Below are 22,060 nucleotides of genomic sequence, written 5' to 3'. Positions count from 1 at the left end.
CGCAGGGCCAGGGCCCCGGCGGCGGCGGCGAGCCGGCGGCCAGCGAGTTCCGCTGCGAGGTGTGCGGCCAGGTGTTCAGCCAGGCCTGGTTCCTCAAGGGCCACATGCGCAAGCACAAGGACTCCTTCGAGCACTGCTGCCAGATCTGCGGCCGGCGCTTCAAGGAGCCCTGGTTCCTCAAGAACCACATGAAGGTGCACCTCAACAAGCTGTCGGTGAAGACCAAGTCGCCCAGCGACGCCGAGGCGCCCGTGCCCCTGGGCGGCGTGGCCCAGGAGGCGCATGCCACCCTGTACTCTAGGTACCTCTCCTGCCTGCAGGCGGGCTTCGTGGCCCCGGACAAGGCGGGCCTGGCTGAGCCGGGCCAGCTCTACGGCAAGGCCGAGCTGCCCCTGAAGGAGAAGGAGGCCCTGGGGAAGCTGCTGTCCCCCCTCCCCGGCGTGGCGCACGGCGTCCCCGAGGGGGACAAGCACTCCCTCCTGGGCTGCCTCAACCTCGTGCCGCCCCTGAAATCCAGCTGCATCGAGCGGCTGCAGGCGGCTGCCAAGGCTGCCGAGATGGACCCCGTCAACAGCTACCAGGCTTGGCAGCTCATGGCCAGGGGCATGGCCATGGAACACGGCTTCTTGTCTAAAGAGCATCAGCTTCAGCGGAACCACGAAGACGCTTTGGCAAACGCCGGAGTTGTGTTTGACAAGGAGAAGCGGGAGTACGTGCTAGTGGGAGCAGATGGCTCCAAGCAGAAAATGCCTGCTGATTTGGTTCACGGCGCTAAAGTGGGCAATCAGAGAGACCTGCCAAACAAGCTCGACCCTCTAGAAGGCAGTCGGGATTTTTTGTCACACGGGCTGAACCAAGCGCTCGAGTATAGCCTGCAGGGCCCCGGGAACCTGAAGGAGAAGCCCACCGAATGCCCGGACTGCGGCCGGGTGTTCCGCACCTACCACCAGGTGGTCGTGCACTCTCGCGTCCACAAGCGGGACCGCAAGGGCGACGAGGACGGGCTGCACGCGGGCCTGGACGAGCGGCGGGGCTCGGGCAGCGACCAGGAGTCCCAGTCGGTGAGCCGCTCCACCACGCCGGGCTCCTCCAATGTCACCGAGGAGAGCGGGGTCGGAGGTGGCCTCTCCCAGACGGGGAGCGCCCAGGAGGACAGTCCGCACCCCTCCTCGCCGTCCTCTTCAGGTACGTTGGTGGGGAAGACGGGGCAAGACACCGCAGGGGCTCCCTGCCCGGGCGGCCTGGTTCTGCTTGCCGGCCTCAAGTCAGCTCTGAGGTCGGCGGGGCTTGACAGTGTGTAGTGGACGGGCTGGACGCTGGGCCGCACCCTGCTTTCCTCCAGGCCACTCTGCCTCCAGGGAGAGGATGCCCTTTAACCTCTTGGGCCTTCCCTTGAGCACTGGCTCCCATGCGGTGGGGTGGCCAGGTGACATGTTTTTCAGGGGGGCAGGGCCTGTTCTCCCCCACAGTAGCCCAGCCCCATCTCATGCCCTGCCCCTGTCTGTGGTCCCCTCATCTCTGGATGTGAATGTGTAGGTTCAGACCCTCGCTGTCTTTCTTTCAGCTTAGTGTCTTCCCAGATTTCTCCGAGTTAGACACCCTGGCCTCCTTCCCCAAGCCAAACCTGTCTCCTGTTCCCTCCCAAAACTACAGCATGGCTCACCTATCAGGGTAGTCTGACCCGAAGAGCCTGCTCACTTTCCCCTGACGGTTGGGAAAAGCACAGGGGTTTGAAACGCAGATGTGCGACTGCCTGTCTTAAATCGTACCGTTTTACACGGGCGATACAGCTTTGGGGTCTAAAATAGCAAAGCAGAAAATCTGTCATCAAAACGTCTGTGAAATGCTGAAGCTTCCTGGCCCAGTTTGAAAAAAACACTAGCCTAAGACAGCTAGATTAAAATCACCACCTGAACAGCAGGTGGGGTGTCGCCTTCACCCCTACTTCCAAAGGCCCTTACTAATGGCTAGTAAATTGAAAGTTATATATCTCTAGCCCTTTATAAAGAAAGCACCACGCTAATACTGTAATCATTCTGCAGCCTAACAACAGAGGAAATCATGCCATAACAAATACCCTGTTACTAATGGCAACATTGATTTCTGCAATCAGCCATTACGTCTAGAAAATGAAAGACAGTTTGAGGCACCTCGAGGCACTGCATTGCCCACTGTTAAAGAGGTGGCATCACACTGTTGAGGGTCATTTCTGAAAAGTTTTTTCTTCTTTCTTCCACTCCCCCCTTCTCGGCTCTGATACATATTTTGGTCTTGGAGGCAATTCGCTGCTCCAGTTATTAAGTAGATGCCAGTTTAGTTTTGTTGTTATTGTCATGCTTCGGCCTACTCTTTTTCTAGGACAAAATTAGTATTAAAATAAAGTGTGAGTCTGCTGGCTTATTACAAACCAGTAAAGAATTGTTAAGACACATAAATCTGGTCTGCACATTCCAGAGATTCCGATGGCACTTAATGCCGCTGCTTAAATACCCATGAAACACACTGTCTGCTGCTGGAGTCCTGGACTTGTTTGTGATTTATTACTGGTGAGACACTTTGGAAGCGTCTACCCAGCAGCATGAGTACCACGGAGGCGTGAGGTCATACTACATGGAGTGGCTGCCACACGGAACATACTAGGATGCAAGGGAAGGGTTTTCAAGTTGCCCGGCCTCACAGCAGGGACTCTGTAGAGATGAAGCTCTGCTCTGTGGCGACAGCAAAGTGCCAGGTCTGGAGGGACTGTTTCTGGCCTCCTGGGAAGGGGTCTCCTCTTCTGGGGATTGGGGACCTTTAAGAGGCAGAATGCAGACAGCACACCGGCTGCCCTCAGTTTTTGGAGTGGCGTGGAGTTAACATTGACAGATTTCCCTCCCTCTCTCAGACCTGCTGAAATGAAAAAGGTCTCAGCAGAAGATTCCAGCACCAAATGTTCGGCTTCATTAATGACGTGTTTACCGTGTTTTTCTCACCTTCTGGCCAAGTGATAGCCTCGTGCTATTCCTATCTCTGTTGCTTGCCTGTCTCTAAATACTCTGCTGAAAAAAGCCCATTTTGCTTGAAGACTCAAAAAGAGAATTATACTTGAGTTGCGGTTATCTTCTTACTTTTACTTCTCTCATTGAGGTATTTTGCAGTTGTGAATACCGATTCTTTCGTTTCTGGTTGACTTCTTTGTCTTCTTCATATTCAAATTAGACCCTTTCATAATTTTCTGACTAAGTAGGAAAATTGATGGCATACCAAGATGCAGCCCAAATCAGCTGCACGTCGGGGCATTCAGGTTTCCCTGGTATTTAGGACCTTAACCAAATCTGGTTAGTCTTCCCTCTTATTTCTAACAAGTATGGCTTGTATAAAGTGCGATTAACATAAGCATTTAAATAAAAATCTTGACACAATAGGTATTTTGTTATTACCTGCTAAAGAGAAACCTGCAAGGTGAAGGGGAGAAAAAAATCTTTAAGCCCTTAAGTAAAGAAAGAAGTACTTATTAAGGCTTCTATTAAGAAATAACTGCAAAACACGGTTTTACAAATTTCTCAGACTGCATAACAATGTCGCAAAACTTAATTTGCATCACTTGATTCTTTTTTTGTTGAAAACTGGGTCAGTAGGGCCTGAGAAACTATTTTTTCAGATCTTAACCAATGAATTCTTCTTTATAAATCGCTGCTCTTAACATGATAGTAGTTCTGAATTCATCATAAAAAACCTTTTTACAGAGCCTCTTAGAACAGATCTCCAGAAGAAGGCTTACAATGAGTGGCAGCGACGTCCTTTGTTATCTGATGTAATTCTTTGCAAAGGAGGATTGGGAACGGAGTGGCTGTTTAAAAATGTCTTGCTCAGACCGAGACGGAGAAGGGGTCAAGTTTGCAATCAAACAGTTATTGCCGAGATGGGCGACTGTCACTGGCTAGGCTAATGTGGGATGCAGCTGTTTGTTATGTGAGCAAAAGAATGTTTGAATCAGTGAACATGTGAAAATGATTCCAGTGAACCAGAAAATGTGTTTGTTCTTTGGCTCTCCAAACTGCTGAGAACCAAGCTTAAGATCAACTGCGAAAACCAGGACCTTTGACAAATTGAGAGGTCATATTTTCTAACAGAAAATGGACAAAACTAGTCACACAGATCACTTCCCCATCTTTCCCCTTTGTTTTATTTTTGTTGTGCTGTTGTTTATTTGACTTACCAATAATTTCACACCATAGTCGATGTCATCTCTGCCTCCGTGTACCATGCAAAGGGAAACTATTTGGAAAGCAGCAGCTTATAAATTTTACTCTTTTATGACATTTAGAAAGCAGGGCGGCTGTTATGATGCTTCCTCATTTCTGGCTTGCGTGCAAACACTCTGATGGCATTAATCTTTGCATCTTTCTCCAAAACCTCCTCCAAGGTAGTGCTCGGGTCCTGGCTTTCCTCTGAGTCAGAAAATGACCCAAGTTCTGTTTCTTCAGATTTTGCTTTGGAAATCACGCTCAGAATAATTAAAACTTAATGTACTAAGAAACGATACTGTTCATTACATCCAACAGGGCAGTTACCTTCCGAATTCCCCATAATTTTGGAGTGGGGATAATTGAAGTGTTGATGGTGGGGAGGGGGTAATTGAATGCATTGACCCTCTGTTCATTAAATAAAGTCGGCTAAGTTGCGTGATCAATGGAAAGCCAGGGAGAGATACGAAGATGGAAATATCGTTAACCCCTCCTACTTCTGGTATAATATTTTGTGATGGACAAGGATTATTTGATCAGCTGGGCTAAAAGCCTTGCAGGGTCTTCTTTTGTCGCCTGAGCCGCATTCCTGAAATGCTGGGTCTCAGTCCTGTGTAGGCCCATTGACCACCGCATCAAAGGCCTTTATCTTGAGTTCCCTGCATTTACATCGGGTGTATAGTGATATGATAGATTTTCTTTCTTTTCCACCCCTTTTTCTCATGTGGCTCCCCCTCCCTGCCCCCATTCATGATCACCACTGCCTGGTCCACACAAACAAATCCGGGCACCCAAAAGAGAAAAAAAAAAAAGAAAAAGAAAAAATTTAAGTCTGAGGATTAAGATCTTCATTTTTTTTTTTTTTTTTGCTTGTGCATTCCAATTGTTCTTAAAATATTTGGCAATGTCAATTAGTAACTGAGCAGAGTTAGCTGATGAACACAATTTTCCAGTAGACTGAGCACCCTATTGTTGCCGAGCGAACAGCAGATTTCTGAGGTCATTATCATTCGCTGGTTGCTTGGCCCAGCTGCTTCCTGCTGCAAAAGCCAAACTTTATACTGGAGCTCAGGGAGGCTGCAGCAACAGGGGGCTGGGAGGGGGAAGAGGGAGCTGGCTGCAGAGCCGAAGACAGTCATTATCAGCAGAGGAAACAGAAAGTAAAAGTTTCCAGGCAATTCCAGAAAAGCTGCCCTATCAGGCTCCTTCCTCCTGTTCCTTCCCGACCACCTTCCGCCTCCAGGCAGGGAATTAAAAAAGGACCCGGGGACACCCCCTGGGCATCGTGGCAACTAATCTCTCTGCTGAGCAGAACTTTGGAAAACAATAATCTCATTTATACATTGACTTAAAAAAATTAGCTCCGTCTAAACCATGTGCGCGATTCCCTCATCATAGATGGACTCCTTCATTTTTGTCCCCCAAATAAGTCATTTTAAGGTGATTTCAGCAACTTGAAATGACTCAACTTAGGGATAACAAATAGGGACTATTATTTAATTTTTCAGAGGGGGCTTCTGAGCAGATCATAGTCTGAAATGCCTTGTGAAATCGAATTTCACATGGACAGTTCCCCTGCCCACCTCGACTTCCTTCTTTCCTGTCCCTGGCCTCTCTCCCCACCTCCTAGTTGGGAGCTGGTTCAGTGAGATGAAAGCTGCACTCTTTTGGAAGCTCAGCTGTTAAAGCCGAGCGCCATATGCAGCCCCTCCACCCTGCCATGGAAGTGTGTGCAGGCGGCCGCCGTGTTTGTGGGGATTTACGGAGCCTCGGCTCATGTGTGCCGAAGCTGTGCCCAGGCAGACGCTGGCCAAGGCCATCCTCCGAGCCGAGGGCTGAGGGCTGAGGCGGCTGCCCGCCCAGGCGAATGGGCTGGCCAGGACTCGGCTGGCTCCTGGGGAATGTCAGGCAGGGCGAGGCGCAGAGGCCCAGGTGTCCTCCTGCTGGCCTGTCGCCTTTCCGTGGGGTCCTGACTGGCTACTCGGACCAGTCCGCTGATGCTGGGCTCACAGTGGCTCTCAGAGGCTGGCTCATTTGCGGCCACCACATCATTCTCCTCCTTCCTGAGAGCCGGACACCCAGGAGCAGCTCCTTTTTATAAACTTCCCATTCACTTGGCGAACTTTTACGGTCATGTTTAGAGGCAATTATTTGGGAACTCTCAGTGACCCTCTGGAGCTTTTGCCATCTCTCTCACACCTTTACATGGAGCTATAAATCCCAGGTCCTTGGGGCTACTCGATGCGGCTGTCACTTAGCATTTCAGACAGAGAGAAGACTGTGCTGCCTCTAAACGTCTTCAGATTGAGAATGTGACATAAAAGACGTGCGACACAAAACCCCAGAAGCAAAGGCCCCTCTTCATTCCAAAGGATTCCCAGGACACCATTTGGCGCGCCGAGGATTAGATTCTGAGCCGAGGGCTCACTCCAGCCTTACCTTTGTTCGCCTGACGACCTCACTCTGCCCATCTGCAGGGTGGGCATGGTGTGGCCAGGGCTTCCCCTCTTTCTCTGCATGTGTGTTTCCCACATCGCTGCTCATGAGGAGCTCAGTGGTGCTTTCTTGCCCTCAGATGTGAGCTTGAGGAACGGAAACGTTCATTTGAAATCTAAATTTAATGGTAATAAGGAAAACACAGATTAGCCAAGGACAGGTTACAATGAGGCCAAGAATTCAGCAGTCAATTTTCAAAACAGAGCATGAAGCCTTAGCTGCGTGACTTCCATTAACTTGAATGGGAGGTGCCAGGCTCAGGCCCTGCCGCCACCTTGGGTGCGTTGGGGCTGGAATCAGTTGTGTGCTTTGCAGACAGCCACAGTGTGTCCTCTGCTTGAAGGTTTGGCCCAAAGCGGATATCGTGAGCCTCTAGGGGCTGCCTTTCGCCCGCTCACTTGCTTATTCCGCCTTCAGGTCCCTGAGAGATTCTGCCCACAATGTCGTGTGAGCACTGCTGGGGCCGTTTCTGCAAGCCGGGCGGCCTCTATGTGGAGGGTGGATTGGGGTCCTCTGCCCACTGGGAACCCTTCTCCGCCAGCTTGCCATTCCTTCCAATCCCTTCCTTGGTCGGGAAGCTTTGTGTCCTGCTCACAAGAACTCCAGGGACGGGTAAGGCAAAGAAGGCTTTCTGGCTTTACACTTGAGCCGGTTTCCCAGGTCAGCTCCGCCACCGGGAGAAGGTTCAGGTAGGTAGCCCTGCTGTCTTGGGGCGGGGGGACAGGGCAGGCTTCAGCCCGCCTCCTGGTACCCTGGCCCTCAAGACGCCACCAGATTCTAGAGGAAGATGCTGGGATTCCTGGGGAATCCCGAGATAGAGAGCAGAGGGATCATGGGGAAAGAAGTGTGCTGGGAGCCCCTGGAAGCATTTGGAGCCCGTGAAGCCAGAGGAGGGAGCAGTTAACTCCTTTAACTGCAGAGCTGTTTTGGAGCATTGATGGCAGGGGTGGAGAAACACCTGCAGAGATCAGGAGATTGGATCTGCGCAAACTTCCCAAGTCTGGGATGATTGGGCTGGAGCTTCTGCCACCTGCGCCCCTCGGGCCTGCTCGCCGCCCTTCCGGGTTTCTCACCTCCCTCGGCCGCCCTCTCCTCTGTCCGCCTCCGACGGGCCCCGTGAGGCTTGTGAAGGTGGAAAGGAACAAGGCTGTCTGAGCGGGGGCGGGGCGAGGGGGCAGACAGGTGGTGGGGGGCTCTGTGATCGCCCGGGAAGTGAGCGTCGCTACCGCCGAGAGCAGCCCTGGGTCCCCCTTGCCTCTTGCTGGCAGGACGGGGCGATGGCAACATTTACTTAAGCTGTGGAGCTTGGCACCGCCACAGCCAGGCGCCATCTGGAAAGCCCTTCCTGGGAAGCCGTGGACACTCCCAAAAGGAACGGAGGGGAACGGGACTCGGGCAAAGCGCTGGGGTGTGTTTCTTGGGCAGAAGCTGAGCGTCGAGGCACCTGAGCTGGGCCGGGGTCCTCTGGGAGCTACGTGGATGAAACAGGTGTGCACACGGCTTCCTCCCGGCTAGGCCTCCCAGTCGTTCTGGAGCCCGGTCCGGTCGAGCCTTCCGTTGTTACGAGCCCGCACGTTTTCCTAGGGCTGTGTTTCCATCGATTTATCTTGTCTTGCGTTTTGCTTGCTGTCTTTACCTATGTCCTTGCATGTCGTGGCTGTGGTAGTATGGAGCCCGCCACACGGTTCCGGTTAGTTCCGGCGATGGCCCTGATGAGCATTTTGTAGGAAACAAGTGCTGTGCCTCAAAAATGTGCGGGTGAGATGGGATCTAGACCATGACGGCTTGGCTGGTGACCGACAGGGCCAGGCTAAGCACAGAGATTTGCCACCATCCTTTCCCTGATCCACGTCTTCAGAAAAGTCCGGAGAGTCCCCCAACCATGCGTGTCTGGACACCGCTGCCTGACGGGGGGCCGAGGCAGGATGGAGCTGTGCGGAAAGCCGGGGCAGCGTCCAGGCGCCCCTGCCTCCCCCGCCCCAAGGGCAAGTTGTCCAGGGCTTCGCTTCTCATGGGACCCCCCTCTTTGCTGCTGTGCGCCTTGGGGTTTCTGCGTGGCACGCGGCCTGTGCCGGAGCGAAGCGGGAGGCACAGCGCAGGCTGACTCCTCGGCTGGGCTACCCGCCCCAGCACACGGGCCGGCCCTCCCCGCCGGGGGCCCAGCGGGATGCTGCCTCGCACACGCGGGCATGAGACAGCGGGTGGGTGGGCGTGGCTTGGACCCCTCATCCCCTACTTCCAAAGGACGGGATGGTTTTGTAGCTTTTCTTGGGAACCTCTTAGGTTTTCTACTCCGTGCTTTGGGTCAAGAGCGTTCCACAGAAGCATCAGGCCCCTCCCCTGCAGAGGCCGCTTATGGGACTGGAATTTGGCCGGGGCTAGCTTCTTTTGTTTTGGGTGACCCGGCTCCACCACGGCGCTCTCTCCTCTCCGTTCAAGCGACGTCCAGAAGCTCTTGGCTCGGAGGTCGCCATCCGTGGGTTTTGGACACTCTCGGTTGTCCTCAGTCATCCTGAGAGGCGTCTTGGGACACTTCCAACTTGCTGCAGCGAGGTCCGCATGAAACGTGTGGAGTGGTTGCTTTCTTGAAGACCAAGACAGATACAGGCTTCCCTCTCTTGCCAAATACATCGTGTTTAATCTGGACAAGTAGTTCAGGGTAACATCGACGCATAGGCGGGTTCGCCCTGGGGGCTATCAGAGCCTCTGGGTGCCCACATTTGTTCCCGAAGGACTTAAAAGTATAAGGAACTTTCTCAGTCACCTAAGTAACTTCCTTGGCAAGGAGGAGTAACTTTCCCTCTGTAAAGTCTGGCCAATCCTGGTGACTTCCTGGAGGAAGCAAGCATACCTCCTTAGCCACTGGGGCTGGCTCAAATAGATGTTTCGGTTATTTTTATTTTTCTAGTAATTTGTCCTGAAAAGTTGAAGTAGCAAAGCTGCTGCTTGTGACATCATAGTCCCTGCAGAGGGAGGGGCGATGTTTGTGTCCATTGCCAACGGGGGTCTGACCCCCTCGGATGTCCTTACCAGTGACCTTCAAAGCCTTTCCACCTTGTCTCCTCCAGGAGGGACATCTGCTGAGTTTGTGACTGGCGTTGTTCTTTAATTGCCTTTCATTATTGTTTTTTCTTACTATGAAGGAATTATTGTTTATCTTAGACATTTAGTTGATACAAATAAACAAAACTAATTTTTACCACTACTCAGAGATAACCACTGTGAACATTTATTTTTCATTCAAGTAGTAAATAGTTTTTATTGATACATAATAGATGTATTTTTTCAGATACATGTGATAATTTGATACAGTCATATAATGTGTAAAGATCAAATCAGGGTAGTTGGGATATCAATCACCTTCAATGTTTATCTTTTTTATGCTAGGAACACTTGAGTTATTCTCTTCTAGCTATTTTGAAATGTATAATAAATTATTGCTGACTATAGTCACTCCACCGATCTATCAAATACTAGGTGAACATTTTCATTTATACCTTTCCAGCCTTTTTTATGCACCTAAAGTACATTTAGGAAAAAAACCCCAAACATAAGATACATACTTCGAGATAAGTGCTTACTGAAATATTTTTTGTTTCCTGAATAGTCCACACAAGGATCAGCAACCTTTTCTTGTTAAGAGACAGGTGATAAGTATTTTAGACTTTTTAGGCCATGTGATCTGTGTAGTAAACCCTAAATTCTGCAACAAATAAAAGGTTGCGATAGTGTTGCAATAAAACTTTATGTACAAAAACAAGCAACAGGCTGGATTTGACCCACGGACTATTGTTTGCAGACTCCTGTCCTGTAGTAAATGTTGTACTTTCCTCCCACCCCCCACGCCATCACGCTTAACACAAATAATATGCTCTTTCAGGAAATACTGGAAATATGGGGAAACAAAGAAAACAAAAGACACCTCTATCAAACGGTTTAGCCAGTCCCCTACTCCTGGACCCAGGTCTCGAGACCTTTCCATGTTTTCACTCTGAAAAGCAGCACTGGGTGAACATCTTCACAGCACGTGTGTCGTGATGGTTCTGAGCGTCTGTACACGGACTTCCTTGGGTTAAGCAGTGGAGTCTGGGCCACAGGCAGGCAACCCTGAGGCTGCAGACGCACACTCCCTAGCAGCGTGCTGTGGCTTGAAGCACTTCCTCCCACCCTGGAGTTTCATGAGAAAATTCCTCCTAAGAGGATACTGAAACCTGTCTCCTGGAAGCTGGCTAGCTCCCTGTCCTCAAGCTACTCTGCCACTCATGTGTTCATTCCTAAATACACTCATTTGTTCATTCAGTCGTTCATTCATTTATTTACTCATTGGAGGGTGAAATGCTTTTGTGTAGGTTCTGAACACTGAGCAATTCATCAGCTATTGGAGTTGCGAAGTTGAGTTCGAGACCTGCCTCCGACTCCAGAAGCTCACAGCCGCTGTGCCCTGGTCAAGTAATTCAGGGTAACATCGATGCATAGAAATGTTTACCCTGAGGGTTATTAGAGCCTCTGGGTGCCCACATTTGTTCCTGAAGGACTTAAAAGTATAAGAAACTTTCTCAACCACCTAAGTAACTTCCTTGGCAAGGAGGAGTAACTTTCTCTCTAAAATCTGGCCAATCCTGGTGACTTCCTGGACGAAGCAAGCACCCTCTTAGCCACACTGGCTGGCTGTTGTCTTCTCTCTCTGGCACTGAGCTGCAGCCGAAGTCAGTGTCTGATTTTCTACAGAAGAGGCCCTGGGAGAAGAGTCCAGAGGGTGCTTTTGAGGAAGGCCCCAGGCCAGAAAGGGATGGAGAGGGAAGACAGAATGGGAGCTGCGGAGGGTGGGGCCCTCAGGGTTGCTGTGGCACCGGTCCCAGAGGAGTGGGAGGCTCCTGGGTCGGGCTGCTAGCACACCACATGCTGCATGCCCAGGCCCCATGGGGGCCTGCCCAAGGGAGAGCCGTCTGAGGAAGCAGGAGTGCTCTCCCCACCGGGGCGGGCCCTGTCCGTCCCAGGGTCCCTTGACCACACTGCCAAGTGAGTCAGCGGCCCCCGGGCTGGGGGAAGGGCAAGCCAGGCGGTCGGGGGGGGGGGGGGGTGTGACTCCCACTGGGACCCTGTAGGTGGTGCGTGCTGAGAACTCACCCTGGGAAGGAGGGCTCCTACTTGGCCCATTTCCTTTCCTGACTTGGGAACTGCCCACACCTCCCCACAGGGGGCCGGGGTCACGTGGGAGGCCCGTGCAGCCTCAAGGACTCAGGATGTCCAGCATCAGCAGAGGACAGCAGGCTCTGTGGTCATCGCCTTCTCTTCAGCATGGCGGGTCATGGGCTGAACGAACGATGAGACGAGGTAGAAATGATTTCTTCCAGTACGTTGCCCTCTATGTTCTAAGGACACAAACACCATAAGCTCGGACACTAGCTTAAGTGACAGATACGTGTTCTGATGCTTAAGAAATGGCCGAGAGCAGAGCGTACCCACTCCGGGGTGGGGCGTGGGTCCCCCACACTTCCGTGTTGGAACTGTCCTGCTGGACTGTCTGGAGGCCTCTTCCCTTCTCTGGGCCTCCGCTGTTGTCCACACAGTTGGAGTCGGGGTGGGGAAGTGGACAGCCCTGACACCCCTCTTAACCTCCCCCTCCTCTCCTCTCCCTTGGCCTGAGGGCCACTTTCAAGGGTTTTATCCACTGTTCCCTGAGCAAAAGACTGGGCTTCAGAGGGTCTCAGGATTTCAGCGGTTTCTGGCGGATTGTGGGAGGAGAGCCTTGTCCCGTCATCTCTGACATGTCACGCCAGGAAGGCCGTGGGGCCATGACCCTCCTCTGTCCCCCTTTCCACTAGGCGCCCTCCCACCTCCTGGACATGTGCACACAGAGTCCTGCAGACAGAGGGACACCACCAGGCCCCTCCCTCACCCAGCACGGCTGCGGGTTGGCTCTTCCGGTCCCGAGGACCCGCCCCACAGGCTGCCCGAAAGGTGGGGAGCGTGGGGGTCCTGGCTGAGGGCTCCGGGACTGGCCCTTAGGAGTTAGGGACTCAGCGAGAACTCCTCAGCCTCTCTGTGCCTTGGTTTCTCCAAAATAAAAACAGTGGTAGCCTTGGCCTCTCTGTAGTGCTCAGCACCGTCCCCAGCATGAGTAAGTGCGCCAAAAAAAAGTGGCCTGCCTGTTATTAGAATTATTTCTACTCTATGTAATACAGAAACTGGACAACATGGGAAATTTGGCCAGTAGCTTGGTGGTTGGGAGTTGCACAGCACCAGAGGGCTGGTCCCCCCTGATGAGGTCTCACTTAATCTGGTCGTCCTGGACCTGGGTGCCCGGTATGGTGGTGGGATCAGTTGCCCTCACCCCACCATCTCCCCTGGAGGGTGATGGGGGCTTTTCTAAAGTAGCAATGGTGGTCCCGGGGGGGCAACTTTTTTCCTGCATGTGGAGTCGATACAAGGTGGTTCAGTCCCTGGTGACTCTCTCCACACACTGTACTGCCACAAGTGAGTCTCAATTCAAACTGACTTTAACTGCAACTAGAACCACAGAGGTTCAGTGGCTTATGTCACTGAAAGGCCTGGGGGTTGGTCTGGCTCCAAGTGTGGTGGATTTAGCAGCTCAAACGGTATCCTCGAGGACCTTTTCGCCTCGTCGTAGCAGAAAGGCTGCCACAGCTCATAGCTCACATCCCCACACCACCAAACAGAGGAACACTCTTTCTGGAGGTCTAGCAACGATCTCCTTGCATTTTATTGTGTTTTATTGTATTATTATTCCCATTTCGGAGCCAGTTGCTGTGACTAGGGGGACAGGATGTACCACTTGGCTCATGTGAAGCAGGGTTAACCCTTGGAGGGGTAGTAGGAGAGAATGTGATCCCCTCCAGCCCCATAGCTGAAAATAGGAGAGATGAGCTCTCTCACAGCGATTCAGGTAGAAGAGACATGGAGCAATGAAGCAGAGTCCATGTTGTCATGGCTCCAAGGTTCTGTCGGTAGCAGAAGCACTGGCCCTCCTACTCAGGACGCCTCGGGAGACGTCTCTGCGTCCCCAAGCAAGGTGGTGAAGAGTCCCTACCTGGTAAGGAGGCTCTGCACCTCCGCATCCCCAGTCACAAAGCGAAGACTTTATTCTAGGAGAGCTAGTTCTTTGGTCGCTTACTCCAGGGGTCTGCTCTGCCTCGTCTCTCTTTTTTTTTTTTTTGAGTTGGAGTCTCACTCTGTCGCCCAGACTGGAGTGCAGTGGCCGCTCCCGGCCACCGCCGCCTCGACCTGCTGGACTCCGGCGATCCTTCCGCCTCAGCCTTCTGAGTAGCTAGAACGACAGGCATGCGCCACTACGCCCGGCTCATTTTTTGATTTATTGTAGAGATGAGGTCTTGCCAAGTTGCCCAGGCGAGTCTCGAACCCGCAGGCTCAGGCAATCCCCTCACCTCAGCCTCCCAAGGCCTGGGATCATAGGCGGAGCCACTGAGCCCGGCTGCCTCTTCTCTTTCTGTTTGGGAATGCCGAGTCTCATCTCAACCCAGAAGCGACAAAGGACACCGGAAAAGCCAACCACCATGTCTTCCCTGTGGCCGCCGGGTGCCCAGGGTTGTATCCTGATCACCTTATGGGGAAGGGATGGGTAGGGCCCAAGAAGAAACGGATTCCTGCTCCTGAGGAGACGATACTCGGACTCTGGGGGATGGCTCACGCGTGCAGGAGGGCTGGGAAGTGGCCAAGCAGCAGGTTTCAACTCTCAGGCTGTGACACAGGGCGCAGGGCCGTGGACAGCCTCCCAGGCAAAGGGGGAAGCCTGCTTATTTTGCTGCCACCTCCTCCACCTTCACTGCCTCCTCTCTGGGCAGAACAAGGTGCCTGCCGCATCCTGCACTTGTGTTAGCTCTGACAGGGCGCAGGGTGAGATAGGACCACAGGGTCCTGCTGAGTGGCTGGCACCTAAGGCTCTGGGGCTGTGCAGAGGGAGTTTGGACACCCAGCGCTGGGCTTCCATTTCCCGGTTGTCTGGGAGTGCTTCACAGAAGGCACCTCAGGGAATCCGCTCTCTGGAGCTGACTGTCTGGAGGGGAGAGGTTATCGCAGGTCTGTAAACAGAGGCACGGAAAGGTTAGACTGAGTTGCAGAGCTGCAAAATGGTGGAGCTGGGATTTGAACCCCCATCTCTCTGACCTCTCGCCTCTTGATGCCCCCTCGAGTCACGCTGGAGAGGTGCAGAAGGAGCAGAAGGCGGAATCTAGCCCGCCAGCCCAGTCCCCAGCTCCACCCTGGCAAACCCATCTCCTAGGACGGATAGGAGGTGGTCAAAGGTCACTTCTTCCCTGTTTTCGTGTCTCAGTGAAGGCCCGTCCTCTCAGGCCCCAAGAAGGAAGTGGGGGAAGGAGGACAGCTTGGCGCTTGGCTCCACCGCCAACGTCTGGCGGGACCCCCCAAGCCTCCCACTTAGACTTGAGGGGACCCTTGAAAGCTGTGCTTGGGGGTGTCCCCCCAACCCCCACGCAAGGTCACACAGGTGCCCCTAGTGGCCCAAGATAGGGAGGAGCAAGGGGACACAGGCCCCTCCAAGGCCCCAGACGCATGGCCCCGGGGACAGCCCAGGACCCATGGCTCTCTGCCCGTGTGAGCTTGCCTAACCCGCGGTCTCCTGGTCCCTTCCTGGGCTGTGGTGCTCTTTGGCCACTTCTCACGTGCTCTCCTTGCAGCGCTGTGTGGGAAGGTGGGCTGGGCGTGTGGTGAAGGGGCAGAGATGGGGACATGCAGAAGGACATGGCTGTCCCTGGCTAGCCTCGTTTTGTGCACATGTCCACAGCTCCCCACCCCGAAAGCCAACTCTCTCCCAGCCCGCTCCTTCTCCAGAAGGGGGGACGCCCCCACCGGCAGATGAGAGAACGGGAAGGGGAGGCCTCTAGCCCTCCTCCCCAGTCAGCACCGTCCCCAGAGGCGTAAATTAGGAGGGCAGAATGGTCCTCTGGGAAGGCTTCCGGGGGGGGCGACCGAGTCCTTTGTGGGTGGGCCTCGTGGCACCAGAGGCTGAACCAGGCAGCCGCTTCTCACTGACCACACAGAGCAGGAAGCTCTGAGCTGTTGTCCTGCCCTGGGCCCACCTAAGCCGCTCTCAGGGAGAGGTCCCAGGGCTCAGCTGGGGGGCTGATTCCGCTGTCATGGGTGGCTCGGCAGGTTCATTCTTGGCGATTGTGTGTGCGTGTTGAATGCTTGTTGTATGTGTTGGGATGTGGGCGTGGTGATTCTGTATGTATATCCGTAAGTGAGCTCAATTTTTTTTTTTTTTTTTTTGAGTCAGAGTCTCACTCTGTCACCCAGACTGGAGTGCAGCGGCCACTCCCGGCCACCGCAGCCTTGACCTCCTGGGCTCTGGCGATCCTTCCGCCTCAGCCTTCCGAGTAGCCGGAATTACAGGCGCACGTTACCACGCCTGGCTCATTTTTTGATTTATTGTAGAGATGAGGTCTTGCCAAGTTGCCCAGGTGGGTCTCAAACCCTCAGGCGCAGGCAATTCACTCGCCTCAGCAGTGAGCTCAATTTGGGGGTGTGCATTGCTAAGGGTATATATGGCCCTGTGTGCATGTGTTTAGGTCTGTGTTGGCACGTGTGTCCTGGGCTATGGGCATCTTGGTGTGGATGTGGATGTGTATGTATTGGTTCTGTGAACTGCTGTGTGTACAGGTGAGGGTGGTATTGGGATGTGAATGTCAGTAGGTGTCGTGGTATGGGGGAGGTGTCAGGATGTGGTGTTTGGGTGTACGATGACGTTGCTGCAGCTGTGTGGTTTGGGTCAGCAACATACTGTGTGTGGAGATACAGGTATGTGATTGCGTGTTGGTGTAGGTGTTGGACTTTGTGTTGGGTGGTTGTGAGTGTTGGGGCCCAGTGGTATGTTTGTACATGAATAAAGACGTGTGTGTGTGTTGGAATGTCTGTATCCACGTGTGCCTGTGTTGGCGTGGGTTGTGCGTATGTTGTGTGATTACGGTGTGTGTACTGGGTAGTGCGATGGCTTATTATTGCGTAGGGTGGGTTTGACCTCCCAGTTGGATTATAAACTTCAGTTTTCCTTGCAGGAGGAGTCGCTGGGTTCTGAGCACAGCCCTGCCACCTTTCCTAGCGCTCAGGCTCTACTGAGGGGTCCTCCCTCCCCACTGCTAGCTCAGCCTGAGACAGAAGGTCTGGCTGCTGGGGTGCACGTTGGCAGGTGCAGAAAGCCCTGCCTTGCGGCATCTTCTAGTTGCGGCCTCTGCAGCCTCAGGCTTCCCCGGAAGAAGCTGGGGCTTGGGGCTCTGGGGGGGTCCCCCGTTCTGGAGCTCACTGGCTGTGTGCCTGGAGCCGGGGTTGCATCGTCTTCCGGGGCGTGCTCGTCACGTCCCCTACGGGGAGTGTGGAGTCCAGCAGGTGTTCAGGGAGTGGGCGTTGACTTAATACGGAATGGCATGGGGGATGCTGTCTCCCAGCACAAGGGCACTTGCCCGGGAGCCGGCCCGGATCCAACCCTTCCCGCTACTGTCCCTCTAGCTGCCAAGTAACCTAAAGTCACCGTGCAGAGCCCAGCCCTGCAGACCTGCAGTGGGCGTTACTGTGAACCGGGAAGGGCGCCTGCGTGCATGAGGGAGTATAGGGGTCTGAGATGGGCACAGGCATGGGTGTGTGGCCCAGGGAGCAGACCTCATGGCGATGCATTCAGTTTGCCATCAGCATCCATGGGACTCCCTCTCGGGGACAGTTGAGACCTTTGCTCCTTGTCCAGCTTCTCCTTGATGACCGCCCTCCTTCCCAAGTCTCTGCACTGCCTCTAGAAGTAGTAATTTCTCTTTGCTCTTCCTGGAATTCACGGATAGAGCGGCAGCTGTACCAACATGGGCCTGTAGGAAGCCCAGGCAATGGTGAGATAGCTTAACAGTGAATGCCCCACCCTTGGTCTGCAGGTGTTTAAAGGCATACACCTGGTTGCCAGCAGCCTGTAAAGTGGTCCTGCAGCCACTTTTGGGTTTAGCTGTCCAAGTTTTGTGGCCACCATGGATGATCCAGGGTTGCAGGCCTAGGGGATGGGGTATTGGAAGTAAGTCCTACCAAGCTCAACACAGGGTAGGGTCTTGAGGATGGTGCCTGACAGAAGCAACAGTCAGGGGTGTTGGCCAAAGCCTGGGGCCAGATGGGGACTGGGCCCTTGAGGGGATTCAGATCCAGTGGCCTTCTGTGTCCTCTGTGTGCTCTTCACAGAAGGATCTCCCTTTCTTGAAACCCCAACACATCGTCCACCAGCTGTCTCGCGGAGCCAGAAAGAGAAACGCCAGGGGACAGGATGCGGTGGTTCAGGCAGCCCTGACTTGGATGGAAGTTTTCCTGGAAATCCCATGGAGCAGAGACCACATGGCCACTCCGCCCAGAGACCACGTGGCAGCTCTACAGTTGTGAAGCCTGGTGCTTTGGGGTCAGCGGCGGTTCTTTTCTGCGGCGTAGATGAGGAAATGCTGTCATCTCCGAGGGGTCTGGACCCTGATGGAGGAAGGGTGCGGCTTCAGGAGCCGAGGGGAGGGAGCCGGAGTGGAGGAGGAGGAGGAGTGTGCCTGTGGCTAAGGCTGGACTCCTCCGGGGTGGGCTCCTCCCGGGCGGGCTCCTCCTCGTCCGAGCCCGTCAGGGAGCGTAAGGCCGCGTGGAGGCTCGGAAGCCAACATGCCAGCTGCATCTCCTCAGGGGATGTGAAGGGACCACACCAGAACCTCTGAGGGATACAGCACTCTGAGCTGGAGCTAAGAGCGGGAGCTGCCAGGGATGGTGGGTGAGCGGCAGTTCGGCCCAGGCAAGCGCAGAGGTTACTTGAACCACACCCCTTTTATGTCCAGAATCCTCCAGTGGCTTCCCATTCAGGCCTGTGGAAGAAACGCCCCAGCCAGCAGGACCCCAGAACTGCTCTCCCTCGCCCCCCTCTGCCGAGGCCCCGATCCCCTCTGCCTCCAGTCCATAAGGTCAGTGGCCTCTGCGTGTCTTGTCTCTCAGGCACGTGCTTGACTGACCGTCACCGGCTGGTTCCGTCCGGTCCTCGCCTCAGACGTCACTTCCTCCAGGAGGCCTTTCCGAGGACCCAAGTGTGAAATGTGCCTTCACCGGTCACTCTCTGAGAATGCTCGTTTGTGGAGTTAGCACCTTGGAAGCCTTTGGGAAACGTCTCGCTCGTGATTCGCGATTTCTTGTTCGGCTCCTGTTGTCCATCCATTTCCCTGCCTGTTGATTGTCTCCCTCTCCCAGGTTGGTTTATTGTGGTGTTGCCATTGCCTGCAACAGTGCCTGCCATGGGGTAGAGGCTCAGTGCACACTTTTTAAGCAATGTGTGGCAAAACACGTAGCATAGAGCCGACCACCGTTGCCATTTCTGAGTGCACAGTTCGGTGGTATCGAGTTCATCCACACAGTCGTGCAGCCGTCCCCTCCCTTACTGTGGCAGACTGAGGCTCTGTGCCTGTTAGGCAGCAACCCCCGTTTCTTTCTCCCCAAGCCCCGGCTCACCTCTGTTCTACCTGTTCTCTAGGAATTGGCCACTCAAATGAGAGCCCTGCAGCGTTTGTCCTTTGGGGACCGATGCGTTCCGCCTTGTATCGTGACCTCAAGGGTCAGCCGTCTGCAGCCCGTGGCAGAACTTCCTTCCTTTGGAGGGCTGAGGTGGCTTCCGCTTGTACATATACCGCCTTCTGCGTGCTCACCCGTCCCTCCGCGGGCACTTTTGGTTCTTTCAGTAAACATTTGAAGAACCGCACGAAGGCGGGAAGATGGGTCTCTTTCCCCCTCTTCGCCCGCCCGGGGGCAGAGTCGCGGCTTTGGACCGGTGAAGGCAGCAGTCCTCAGCCTCTTGGCATCAGGGACCGGTGTGTGGAAGACGATTTTCCCACGACCAGCAGTGGGGACGGCTTTGGGGTGATTTGAACACGTGATTCTGACTGTGCCCTGCATTTCTGGGTCCCTCTTGTGTGCAGTTCACGACAGGGCTCCCGCTCCTGTGAGAGACTAATGGTGCTACTGCACTCACGGGAGACAGAGCTCAGGCAGTAGTGCTCGTGGTGGGGAAGGGCTGCTCGTGGTGGGGAAGGGCTGCTCGTGGTGGCGAAGGGCTGCTCGTGGTGGGGAAGGGCTGCTCGTGGTGGGGAAGGGCTGCTCGTGGTGGGGAAGGGCTGCTCGTGGTGGGGAAGGGCTGTCTGCGGAGCTCTGTGCCGGCCAGCTTGGAGCACGGAGGGTTGGGAAATCCCTGTGCTGAGGCCGTGCATCGCATCTTGCTCTACTGGCTCCCCAGGACCAGCGGGGCCTCTTTCTGCAGCCGTGCCCTGCGTGGCGGGGTCTGGGCACTGGCGCTTCTGAAGGCCAGTTCTGGGGTCAGTGCTAGTTCCGGGCTGGGCTTCTGGCCGGAACTTGGGCCGCTGGGAGGCTGCTGGGCGCCTCGAGGAGGCCACAACCCTGTTCCTGGGAGCTGGGGCGTGGGGTCTTGTCATAGTTCCTTTCCCGATCCTCCAAAGGGAGCTGTGTCCACGGCACTTGCCAGCCGTGGCCTGGCGAGTCCAGTCCTCACTCAGGCGAGGGCAGGGAAGCGGGGCTGGGAAGGGAAGGGAGCGTGTGGTCTCAACTGCCTGGAGCCTAGGCTGGGTCGGAGAACACCAACAGGGCGACGGTGCCCATGGAAAATGTTTGGCCACTCACACGAGAAACCCCGCGCGGTTTCTGTCCGAAGCTGAAACTTCCAGAAAACAGCCCCGTTTTCCAGTATGTCTTATTAGACACTCAACATACTTCTTAAAGTCTACCCTGTGCCTTTTAAGAATAAAATCTCTGTCTTACTCCCCAACACAACCTGGGCTCGTGGCGAGAACGAGGCAAAGAGGGGAACCTGGTGACTTGGGTTGAGGCCGGGAGGATGCCCTGACTGGCTCTGACGTCTCGGAGGGCAGGCAGGCAGAGCCAGGCCGGGCAGCTGAAGTGAGGTGGAGGAAGGATCCAGCGTGGCAGCCGGCTTCCGCGGTGCTGGCGGGCTGGCAGAGCACTAGTGGCTGCTGTTTGCACGTGGCCCCGCGCACCGGGCCGGGCTTGGTGGCTCTGGCTGAGCGCATGTTTCCTGTCTCCATTCTGGGAGATCGTGACCTGGGATGGGGTGTCTGTACTGAGCTGGGAGCCTAAACCTCATTGTCCAAGTGTCGCTCACTGTGTGGGCCCCACAGGGGCTTGTGAGGGCTGTGAGCTTCTTGTAGAGGGTGTGGGAGACGGGAAAGTGCATGGCAGTTCGGCGCATGGAGAGGTGGTCTTCGGGGAAGCTGGCATGCTGGAGAGAAGAGTCGACACTGCATGTGCCGAGAGCATGGAGCTCTGGGTGCCGGTCCCAAGCAGTGCCTGGGCACAGACAGGTGCTAGGCACGGGGGCCCGTAAAGGAGAAGAGGCAGAGGAATCCTCAGCTTGGACCGAAGGTTCAGATGGGACTTCCAGGCAGAACTGTTTTCACTCAGCTCTTGGCTGGGAACGTAGTGAGGCCAGATGAGTGGCCTCCCCACCCCAGAAAGAGGCAGTCCCTCAGGCCTCACGGGCCTTCCGCCCTTCCCAGAGAGCCATGACTCGGCCCAGGGAGCCTGCCGCAGACCCAGTTGGTGCAACGAGGCGCTGCCTCCTGGCTGTCCCCTGCAAGGTGGTGGTGTTGACCCAGCCAGTGCTACAGACACAGAGTGAGAGAAAGAAAGGTTGCAAGAAACCCGGCGTGCCGTGGGCTTTATCCCACCTCTGCTTGGCCGTGGGCTCCATGGGAAGACCTTTCTCCTCAAGGGCAACATTGCGAGTGAGTACACCGGCCCCCTGCTCTGCCTCTGGAAGACCCGGCAACCCTGGGCGGATGCAGGCAGGCCCCACAGGGGTGTCTGCAGTTGTGAATGAACTGCGGCCCTTCACAGGTGCACGCATTCCACAGCGGGCACCCTGGGCCTCTGAAGAAGCCCCGTCAACTCACAGTTCCCACAGCTTGCCACCCTGTGCCATCATGGGGATGACGGGGCAGGCAACTTGGGGCCACCCAGGAAGGCCAGAGGCGGACAGTGGCTGCCTGGGACTCTCGACCCAGGTTGCCGGGGGGCGGAGCAAAGTTCGCCCCCACCCCCGCGTCTTTGCACACACTGCTGGAAGCACAGTATTCAGCTGATGGTGAAGCAGTTGGGGGAGTTCAGCAGTGCCCAGGTCTCCGGGGGAAGACATATAACCCAGAACCCAAGTGGTCTATGAGTGAGAGTCATTTCTAGGGCATGCCGCTGCTTAGGTGGCTGTCGATGGCCTCCTCCCAGGTGGGCTGTGATCGGGGATGGGAGGAGGGGGCGGGATTGTGGGGAGGAAGGGG

General features: G+C 54.8%; 1 protein-coding gene across 1 annotated transcript in view; it reads left to right on the top strand.

Moving 5' to 3' along the window:
- ZNF536 (zinc finger protein 536) overlaps nt 1–22,060 on the top strand; it is a gene marked incomplete at both ends in the record, with an annotated part of 92,560 nt that overhangs the window by 1,232 nt on the left and 69,268 nt on the right. Inside the window, 1 exon segment of the mRNA XM_021709639.1 lies at nt 6–1,185. Within this exon segment, the coding sequence (XP_021565314.1) occupies nt 6–1,185 (1,180 nt within the window).

Source organism: Carlito syrichta, unplaced genomic scaffold (assembly GCF_000164805.1).
Source record: "Carlito syrichta isolate Samal-C Ts95f unplaced genomic scaffold, Tarsius_syrichta-2.0.1 Scaffold269265, whole genome shotgun sequence".
NCBI classification, from domain to species: domain Eukaryota; kingdom Metazoa; phylum Chordata; class Mammalia; order Primates; family Tarsiidae; genus Carlito; species Carlito syrichta.
This window is presented reverse-complemented; position numbering and strand designations above follow the sequence as displayed.